General features: G+C 34.9%; 1 protein-coding gene across 1 annotated transcript in view; it reads right to left on the bottom strand.

Moving 5' to 3' along the window:
• Positions 1-256: 256 nt before the first annotated feature.
• Positions 257-10,947, bottom strand: part of LOC109091074 (semaphorin-3F-like) — a 44,836-nt gene continuing 34,145 nt past the window's right edge. Inside the window, exons 11-19 of the mRNA XM_042758716.1 lie at positions 7,669-7,738; positions 6,084-6,228; positions 5,250-5,472; positions 4,976-5,064; positions 4,671-4,712; positions 4,310-4,467; positions 4,114-4,181; positions 3,849-3,982; positions 257-2,496 (exon numbers count right to left, since the gene is read on the bottom strand). Coding sequence (XP_042614650.1) covers positions 2,062-2,496; positions 3,849-3,982; positions 4,114-4,181; positions 4,310-4,467; positions 4,671-4,712; positions 4,976-5,064; positions 5,250-5,472; positions 6,084-6,228; positions 7,669-7,738 — 1,364 coding nt within the window. The 3' untranslated portion in view covers positions 257-2,061. The remainder of the gene's footprint in view (positions 2,497-3,848; positions 3,983-4,113; positions 4,182-4,309; positions 4,468-4,670; positions 4,713-4,975; positions 5,065-5,249; positions 5,473-6,083; positions 6,229-7,668; positions 7,739-10,947) is intronic.

Raw genomic sequence — 10,947 nt, 5'->3', positions numbered from 1 at the left:
CACTTTCTCCATTGTACTTCATCAGTAGCAATTCATTTCATTTTTGAGAGTTTGTTTAATACATTTTTAAGATTAAATTATCTTGCTAAACATTTAGTTTAAAAAAATACTCAAAAAGTAGTGTTAATAAAACCTTTCTTTGGACACACTCTATAACACAGTTTCCATAAAGAAACGTTAACATCCATAAAACCTTTCCACTGCTCAAAAGGTTCTTTGGGATGGAACCAAAATGGTTCTTCTACAGTATGGCATAGTACAAGTTACACTAACATTAATTAGAAAAATGGCTAAAACTTTCACAACTAGCAGACATCATCAAACCATACCACATTATTTCTGTTACTTTTGTGAATTACTGAAATTATGTTTTGAAAGATTTTTTTTTTATTTATTTTTTTATGAATGCCAGAAATGAAATAATGCAGCATATAATCTTATAATCAGTATTTAAAAAGATACATATCACACTAGTTCTTGTGAATGACCCTAATGTAAAATTACCAAACAATGTACTGTTTTCTCAGTTAATTAAATAAGCAAATCAACATTTTAAGACCACCTTCCTTGGTGTACTTTTGGTGTAAAGTGTTTTACAACAAGCTATTTTCTGATTCATCCTTCATTTTCATTATTCATCCCTTCAGTGTCTCTTTCAATATTTACTTTAAGTCTGCAAAAGAAAGGAAGTATAGGTTCACCTAGTAATATTTCTGCAGAAAGGCCAACCTGTATTTGTTATAAAATATATAACTTTAATTAGTCAACAACAACAATGAAAAAAAAAATACTATAATATTAACTGTTCATAACATCTAATTCTGGATCTTTGTCACATAGAATATCCTAAAAAAGACAAAACAAGGGGACAAACCACAGTGATGAATAATGTCTTACAAATGAAAGAAAAAAAAACATTTACAACAACCATTTCACACAGCCTGTTTGCCATGCGTGTTGAAAAAACAACGGAGGCGAAACAGACACATCAGGTAATTGTGCTTGAGTTCAGTAAAGTCCTGTCTTTAAAAAACAGTCTCTCTTTCTCTCTCTCTCTCTCTTGATTCATTATGTCAAAGACCATACAGCAACACAGCAATATCCAGAATTTGACTACATATTTGTACAGTACAAATACAATTCATGCAAACTCAAACAAGCCCCCTAAAGTTTAGTTCCAAATGATTTAATGCTTTCGAATGATCACCTGTTAAATGTTTAGAGGTGCTTGCTTGGACGCTTATTACTGAAAATGTCTGGAGAGGTACATATTTAAAAACAACGCTTTAAACAATTCTGCTTTGCAAAGAGATGGACAGGTTTTAAACCCTCCGCTTTTCGACATTCTTTGTGTGCAATACATATATAAATGAAAAGAACAGAAAAGTGATGTACAGGAGGCTGTAATCAATAATAAACCAAACGTATAACACACAGAAACGACTTTATATTTTACACACATTAGCATAGCAACATATGGAAGATCAAGAAGATTGAAAGATGAGTTCTGATGATATTAAAGTGTTTTTCAAAGTCTTTTGGGAGGTCACAGAATACTCAGATGCGCCAAATATACGTAGAAATTCTTTATCCGTACATCTCCAGAATGAGAACACGTGCTGGGCTGAACCAGTCCGCTAAATGTACAACGGCTTTAGTCCCATCTTTCCTCCAGTATCAAAACATCAAGTGCAGTCAAACTGTCCATCAAGAGTTTCAAATGTCCAACTATCCCGTTTTAAGTTTTATGATAACAGTCACATGTTATGTATGTGAATACCGTTGTAATAAATATATTGGAAGAAAAGTAACAATGATAAAATAATTGCACAGATCTATACACAAAATGTTTTTTGTCTCTTCTTTTTTTTTGCTATTTCCATACAAAGATATCCACAGAATCTAACTATGTACAGCCTACAATAAATACTATGAATTTTCAAAAACGGATTGTTTGTTTTCTCCTCGGTCATCATGGTCTATGTTTGTGTGTTATTGTAGTCAAAGACCTTGAGGTCAACCTCAAGTCTCATTCATTTGGATGGAGTGGGTTTTTCCATCTCATGTCTCAGACATGCTGCCCTGCTCCTGGTGGTGTCTCCTGTTTCGTGGCTTCTGGAGGTCCTTCTGTACTTCCTTGAGGTCTTTCTTCTTGTGTGCGTGAGCTGCGGGGTCGTCCCCCAGCTGCCAGTAGTCCTGGCAGTACTGGTTGATGAGGCCCATCTCTGGTTGGCTGAGGATGGTCAGCAGGTCTTTATACTGCTCTGCGCTGGGCGTCCAGGCGCTGGACTGGAGAGGCGGCGCAGCGGGAGGGGTGGATTCAGTCTGGATGGTGTTGATGGTTCGGGCGGAAAGGACCACCAACTGAAGTTTGACCAGCGTGTGCTTGAAGTTCTTCTCAGTTGAGGTGCACAGGTAAACCCCTCCATCAGAGAGCTGGAGAGAGCGCAGGAGGAGACCCTGCTCCATATGAACGACACGCCCATCAGAACGGATCTGAAATGCATAGGTTGTTGAAAAAAAAAAAAAAAGATTTTAGGTTCAAATGTACATTAATGCGAAAAGGGATTTTTTTTATGTAATGGTCATCATTTTTTTTCCTTCATCGTTTCATTCACATAGTACATGTATCAATAAGCATTAAGTTATAACAAAATCCTATGCTCATCAATACTGCATTTTTTTATGAAAAATGTCATAAAACAGTAATATTGTTAAATATTATTACAATTTAAAATAATTGTTTTCTATTTTCATATATTTTACAATGTAATTTATTCATGTGAAGGCAAAGCTGAATTTTCAGCATCATTACTCTATTCTTCCGTGTCACAAAAAAAATCATTCTAATATGCTAATTCAGAAATATTATAATTATCAATGTTGAAATAAATTTTTGCTGCTCAATATTTTTGTTGAAATGACTACCATTCAAAAGTTAGGGTACATAATATATATATATATATATATATATATATATATATATATATATATATATACATATTACTTTATTTAACATGGATGCATTAAAGTGACAAAAACATTTATAATGTTACAAATGATTTCTTTTTTAAAATAAATGCTGTTCCTTTGAACTTTCTATTCATCAGAGAATCCTGAAAAAAAAAAAAAAAACAAGTTTAATGGTTTCCAAAAAAATAAATAAAAAAATCAACATCGATTATAATAAAAAATTTTTCTTGAGCAACAAATCAGCATATTAGAATCATTTCTGGTAACACTTTAGTATAGGAACCAATTCTCACTATTAACTAGTTGCTTATTATCATGCATATTATTAACACATTGGCTGTTAATTAGTACTTATAAAGCACATATTCTGCATGAACATATTCTACACCCCATTACCTAAATTTAACAACTGTCTTGCTAACTATTAAAAAGCAGCAGATTAGGAGATTATTGGGGCAAAAGTTGTAGTTAATGGTTTGTTAATAGCAAGAATTGGACCTTAAAATAAAGTGTTGCCTAATTTCTTAAGGATCATGTGACACTGAAAACTGGAGAAATGGCTGCTGAAAATACAGCTTTGCCTTTACAGGAATAAATTACACTTTAAAACATATTAAAATCTAAAACAGTTATTTTAAATTGTAATAATATTTTACAATTCGACTGATTTTGTGGTATTTTTCATCAATTAAATGCAGCCTTTGTGAACATAAGAGATTTCTTAATTATTTTTCAATATTTGACCAGTAGTGTACAGGATTATATTAAGCAAATAAAATCACTGGCAAAAAAAAATGCATTATTAAAATGACACAACATACAGAATTTTGATTTAAAATTACATCACTTATGGTATAACATTATATCACACACACCTCTCTCCTCCTATCGCTGTTCTCCTTCTGGAAATGCCACTTGATTGAGACATGAGGAGATCGGGCCTGGCACTCCAGGAAGGCTGTGCTTCCCTCTACTCCATACTGCACTGCCTCCAACGTGTTCTTATTGGCTGGCAGGAATTAAAACAAAATACCATCTAAAACAATAACTAAAATCAAAAGGAGTTCTTTTACTTCTTCCAAAGCATGTTTTAATAAACTAAAAGAATCTTAAGACTAAGTGTATTTTTTGGTTTCTCACCATTGGAATTATAGCCCCTGCATTGTCTTATAGGGTTGCCATACTTCACATCTTGCCTCCGACTCCGCCTACAAGATTCAGAAAACCAATTTCAAAGGAGAAAAATGAATTCAAACAAATCTTGTAAGATATATTAAATTGTATTTTAAGTATAATTATCTGATAATAAAGATATTTACAGACATGCAGCTCTCACCTTTTTTGGTTTGCTGAGTAGCGAGAGCAGGACTTTCCATCCCAGGCACAGTAAGGGTCTCTGGCCAAGCAGCAGTCAGCACAGGCCTCTCCGTACACATCACACCTGTGCAGCGCCAGATGAGTGACGCCCACCACTGAACTCACATACAGCTGTTGCTACACAGGAAGACAGGGAAAAAAAGAACAGTTAGAAGAGTATCATTCACACATCATATAATATGTCATTCAAATAATATGTCAAGAATATAAACATAAAACCATCTGCTAAATAACAATGTAAATAATCAAACTATTTAAACTAGATTTAATTTTATTACTATTAATATTTCAAAATGTATTTTTAAAAATGTTGTGCTTACCCGTTTTGGAGAAATTTTCATAGTAGTGATTGGAGTTGGAACCTGAAATAAGAATTATAATTATATTTTATGATTTTTCTTTTTTAAATAGTATTTAACAATAAAGAGATTTTAGAATTGTATGAAATATAACAACATAAAATATTCATTTTAATAATAAAAAAGTGTTCCTGTGGCTCAGTGGTAGAGCATTGCGTTAGCAGTGCAAAAAGTTGTGGGTTCGATTCCCAGGGAACACAGACAGTATGTTGTTCTCAGTATGTTGACACAAAGTGTAATGGAAATATAACAAAAGAGGATCTTACTCTGAAGACCTCAACCTCCTCCAGCACCAGCTCTTCAGTCTGTAGATCATCTCTGGGCAGTACGATCACTTTATGAATAGTTCCTTTATCTGTAATCAACCAGAATATAAGAGTCAGAGCTATTTATAAAATATAATATTCCTTTTGAGTGAATAAAGAATAAAGTTTCCTTAATTCTTCTGAAAAGCTTTATAAAAAGGCTTTTAGACCCCATAGTATGTATACTGTATACGTATAAAATAAATATATAACTTAAAACGTGTATCAAGTTCACCTGTTCCCAAGAAAAGAACTTCATAGTTGCCATCAGCTGCAGCCACTTGGTCCACTGTGATGGTGGTGAACTCATAATCCACATTGGTACGGACCACTAGGGGGCGCTTGTGGACTGGATAAACAGCATTGAACATGGTCGGGTGGTTGCGCATGAAGTTGATAACCTCATCGGGGTAATCTTTAGTAGATTTCATGTTGGGGGTGAACGTCCCTCCTGGACACTGAAATCACAGGGATAACATTTGTATTCCAGCATTTAAGACTGTCCAACATTAACTTTCTTGTTCATATGATGTATTACAGTTTTTCTGAATTGCTAAAACACATTTCTTGAAACCATTACTCATTTTCTCAAAACCTTAAACACAAATCCACACCATTTAGACTAAATTCACAGAACCCGACTCTTCTGGCAAAATCAAACAATCGCTTCAAAACCATTTCACCTGTACTCAAAATCAAACAAAAGCTTTTGAATCACATTAGTCAATAATATACACACTACAGATCATTCATTAGACATTAAAACAATAAAACACGCACACACACAAACAAAAGAAATCACACCTACTGGTTTGGTGAATATGTGTGTATGTGTGTGTGTGTGTGTGGGGGGGGGGGGTCATTTTGAGTGAGAATGTGTTTAGAGTTTTGCAAAAAGAGTGCATGAGGTCAGCAAACAAAATATTGATTTATTTGACAAATATAAGGTTTTGCAGAAAGAGTGATTTATTTGACAAATTGGTTTAGGCTATTGAGAATTTGGTTCAGAGAATGGGGTTTAGTGTCTTAGCAAATGTGAAAAACTGTAAATTTTAGAGATGACACTCACTGTTCCTGGTCGGGGGTAAGGAATTTTACCCTGGTAGGCAACCCACTGGTAGTTTGGCCCTTCCTTATGAGCAAAAGGGCCATTGAAGACCATGCGGACATCAGCCATTGAATACACACATACTGCTGAACCTTTAAATACAGACCTAGAGATGCAGAAAGAGAAAAATTCATGCATTAAAACAAAAAGATAGACACAGAATTACAGCAAATCACTCAGGCCTTGTCACACAGATATTGCAATATTGATGTACAAAGTAAAATATATCTATCTAATTTATATATATAGAGTCAACATTTGAAGTAGATCAAAAAAGTTCATCAAAGCTGTTCTAAGACCAGAACGGGTATTGTTTTGGTTTTAGGACAACTCTGATGAAAGGTTTTGATATATATATATATATATATATATATATATATATATATATATATACACATATATATTTATATATATATATACACATATATATTTATATTTATATTTATATTCTAATACATGTGTGCACACAACTTTAAAATTCACACAAAATCTCTTTATACACATTTCCTGTGATACTGTGCAAGATTCATCATGTGCATTAAATAAAATATGCTTGTCTTTATGAAAATCTGCTGACCACTATAACCATTTGGCTTAATTTTGTATGTAATGTCACAATCCAATCAATTCATTCTGGTTAAAATCAAGCCTTAAACAAAGTGGGATCCAAATGTATGAACACACTGAAAATATGCAATTCAAAATCTAATTTATTTAAACTTGGAAATAAACAAGGTTTCTGAAATATTTAAAACAAAGTAAAGTTATACCCTAAAATGACTAATAAATACACAAGGTTCTGCACTATTACTAGGTCAAAAATCAAATGAAGATAAAAGACTTATTATGAGTAGAGAATGCAGTTTTACAAACAACATGAATACAAATACAGAGAGGGAGAGGGAGAGAGAGAGAAGAGACAGAGGGACAGACAGAGCTGTGAAATCACTTGCAGTTGATGGAGAGAGTTTTCACTATTATCACCAAGGATGGTGCTTTTGGGTTTAAAGAGCTCAGACAGAGCCTGAGGGCTTCACTGATTTTATCTGAAATCTATAGGGATACTGTGAATTGCTCTAACACACAAACAGCCTTGTGTATTTACACTGGATTATTAGCATGTGAACCTGATCTAAAATGTTGACAGAGCCCTCTGAGGCCAGTTGTATAATATTTTAGTGTGTACGAATATCCTCTCCTAACCACATCTGATAGTGGTGGTATTATATACTGTAGGTAAGTCCTTGCGAATATGCGAATATCACATATCAGATTCACAGAAAGGCTCCTTCCTTTCTGCTGTTGGAGGACTTGTACTACTGTCTGTGAAGCCTGCCAAACACTTGTTATTCAGTATGTTAGAAACAGTCTTCAGCAGTGGAGAAAATTGGGGTGTTGCCCTATGGGCAACTGGAGTGTGAATATGAAAGCAAATATATTCAAGCTCCCTTGCCAATCTGATAAGTGGCCTGATTAGTAAGAGGCATCGAGGAGATGTGAGGATTGGATCTCGTATTTAGGAAAAGACCATCGAGAACTTACGCACCCAGACACGGAGAAGACGCCATAGATGACGGGATTCTTGGTGTCTTGGGTTTTCTGGATGTACACGTCCCCTGAAAGGAAGATTAAATTACTTTAGTCAATTTAGCTAATCCACATACTTAAGTGTGTACTTTTATGGTGAGAAGAAAGCAGATATAATGAGTATGTAATGGGACATATTATATTATAACATCATATGATTGTGTCCTGACACCACAGATTTCTACATTTCAAAATGTCAAGGCGGCTTTGGGTATTGCCTTCCGTACTACTTTTGCACTGGAAAAGTCACAAATTCCTCCCTTGTTACACAAGGGCTTTAGGGAAAGATTGGCACATTTTGAAAATTCACTGGAAATCGTATGCCATTCAGACACCTCTCTGGCATGCTGTTTTCTGCGGAGCCTGAAGGGACATGGTCTTGGAAAAAAATGAGAGGTGAGGCAAAATGATATCACTGCTTTTGTGTTCTCTCACAAAACTGCTGCGTTCCCCTGAGAAACTGTTGTTGCTCGCAAAACTTTTTGTGATGGAAATAATACAAAGTGAGAAGGAAAACCATGTTAAAAGCTTTAGCAACAAATGCAAACTTTCTTGGTTAAATGCAGTACTTTTGTGAGAGACCACTAATGCAAATGAATGCAATGTTTTTCAAGAGAATTCTGGTGTGAGAGAACACATACATTTTGAGAACAAACGCAAAAGCACTGGAATATAATTTTTCCTCCCATCTCCCATTTTTCCATCACCAGAGAGGGCTCCATAGTTTTCGATGGAGAAAACTATGGGACACACTTATTCCAATTTTGAGCTCTGTTTGTTTAAGTGGCTTGGTATAGCCACAATGGCTAAACCAGTGTGGGGATGGATCTTTATTAATTTTTTTTTTTTTTGAACAATGAAAGACTGGTGGATTATTGGAGAAAACCTGTTTGAAAACATTCACTATTTTTCCAGCTCAGTTTAGCACCACCAGTGACACCAAAAGTCTGCGAGTGTATGTGGGAAGTCATCAAATCTATCTCAGTTCAGTTACATCATACAAAACCCATCACATTAAGAGGACAATCTTTCTCTCTCACTGTTCATCTTTGTTTTTGTCTCAGCTTCCAAAGTTCTTCTTTGAACCCAAATTAACCACAAAGGACCAGTGATAGTCTGCTAGCCAAAACGAGTAAGATGAAAAAGGCCATTGGGAGAAAACAAGTATAACGGGCAGAGCAGGACTTTTTTTTTTTGCATTTGAGCATCATTAACGTTTTAGTTGAAGGACAATGTTGGGGGGATGGGAGATAGAGGTACATAGAAGAAGGTTAAAAAAGGGGCAGAAGGAAAGAAAACAAAAGGAGACTCAGATAGTTTAGGGAATAAGGAGGGCAGGCGGTAAAAGCATAGACAGATGTCCTATCAAAAACAGAAAGATGATGATCTCAGGCGGATAGTCACGGCTAAACGGACTAAGTAATCAAGTGCTGAGGGAAAATCCCACACTGCAGTGAATGAATCTCACTCTTGCCAAGCCACAAAAAACAACCCATAAAACCTCACTGCCCATCTGAGGAAAAGGGAAAACAACTAGTCAAAAACTCCACTGACAAGTTCATTCCTCAAACACAGAGGCAGAGGGAGGGTGAATGACCAACCAAGTGAGAAAGAGAGGGCAGAGACGAGAGAAAGGAGTCCTGAGGGTACCTTGTGCGCTATGTTACGGGAGCTGTGAAAGGAAGCAAACACAGAACGACCGCTTACTCAATTTAGGCACATTGCAAAAGCAATAAAATTGCAGCATTCATGTGCTTGCGTTCATTTGCCTCTGAAGAGTGGCAGAGGCTGTTACAGCTGGTTTGTCAGCCAATCCTATTCAGTCCTGTCAATCAAACTCTCCCACACCGAGAAATGGCCATTTTGTGTAAGCCTGTTAACATGCAGCTTATATGCATGAGTTACCTCACACATGTGTACATAAATGCACAATCACGTATGAAGCATAACTTAAAACCGCAAAAAAGAGAGATGTTTTTATTTTCAGGCAGTTGTAGTACAACTTTTTAAAGCCCAATTTGTCATTTTAAGCTCTACAGGAACTTCAATTTCATACTCAGAACTGCTTGCCTCTATATATTTCTCATAGGCCCTTGTGGCACTTTACACTTAAGCACAAATGCTACACGCTGCACATACAGGAAAGAGAGGAAATTACTTTTTCCAAGTTATACCCTCTGGAGAGACATATCCATTGAACCATCAGACATGAGCGGTTTCCACAAATGAGCTATATCATGCCCTATCCTGAAATAAGAGGCCTCTTATTTCAGTGAGTATATTGTGGAAATGAACACAACAGAATTGAATATAATGCACCTTGGGTGAACACCTCACTGTATATATGGAGTCAATCAAATGGTAAAGCTGTTTTATGTCATGTTCTGTAATCTCCACAGAATCATAGAACATAAAATGCCCCCAAGATGGAATGAGATGGAAGTGACATTGGGTACCATATAAAACTCATACATTTCAATAACAAGATATATGCAAAGTACTATAGTAGTACCATAGGATCACTCATGGCAGCACCAAAATACAGTTCTTTTTGTACTTTTTTTTTTTTTTTTTACTTTTTAAGTACACTGACAAAAAAAGTAGTGTGGTATTACCACAGTATTTTGGGCATGTGCAAAATAAAATAAAAAATCATAATTTACAAATTATAGTACCATAGTACATTTGAAAGTTCAGTACCATGCTTTTATCTAATGATGCTAACACTTTACCATGGTACTGCCACAGTACTAAGAGTAAGTATCATGTTATATATCAAAGTACCATGGTATTACACTTACAAAAAGGTAACAAAAAAGTACTATGATATTAGCATGGTATTCTAAAAATAATAAATTATAATTAGTACAATGGTGTATTTAAAATATTTAAAAGTACCATGGTTATTCTGAAATAACCAATACTTTATATGTAATTATATGTATATGTACTCAAATTATATTCAAAAGTACCATGGTTTTATCTGATCACACCAGTATTTTACCATGGTATCACAGCAGCAGTAATTCAACTATATAGAATTGTCTTCTTGGACTGCTTGTATTTAATTTAAAATGTCCTGTACTATTCATTCAAACAGTCAAAATAACAATTAAAAATGGGCTAAACAAAAGTAAATCTGACTTAATATTGTAAAGCGTCCTGGTCTAAAGTTATCGAATCTAGATCAAATGTCCGTATTTAATACAAGAAATGATCAGATAACAGGAAATTATAC

Source organism: Cyprinus carpio, chromosome A6 (assembly GCF_018340385.1).
Source record: "Cyprinus carpio isolate SPL01 chromosome A6, ASM1834038v1, whole genome shotgun sequence".
NCBI classification, from domain to species: domain Eukaryota; kingdom Metazoa; phylum Chordata; class Actinopteri; order Cypriniformes; family Cyprinidae; genus Cyprinus; species Cyprinus carpio.
This window is presented reverse-complemented; position numbering and strand designations above follow the sequence as displayed.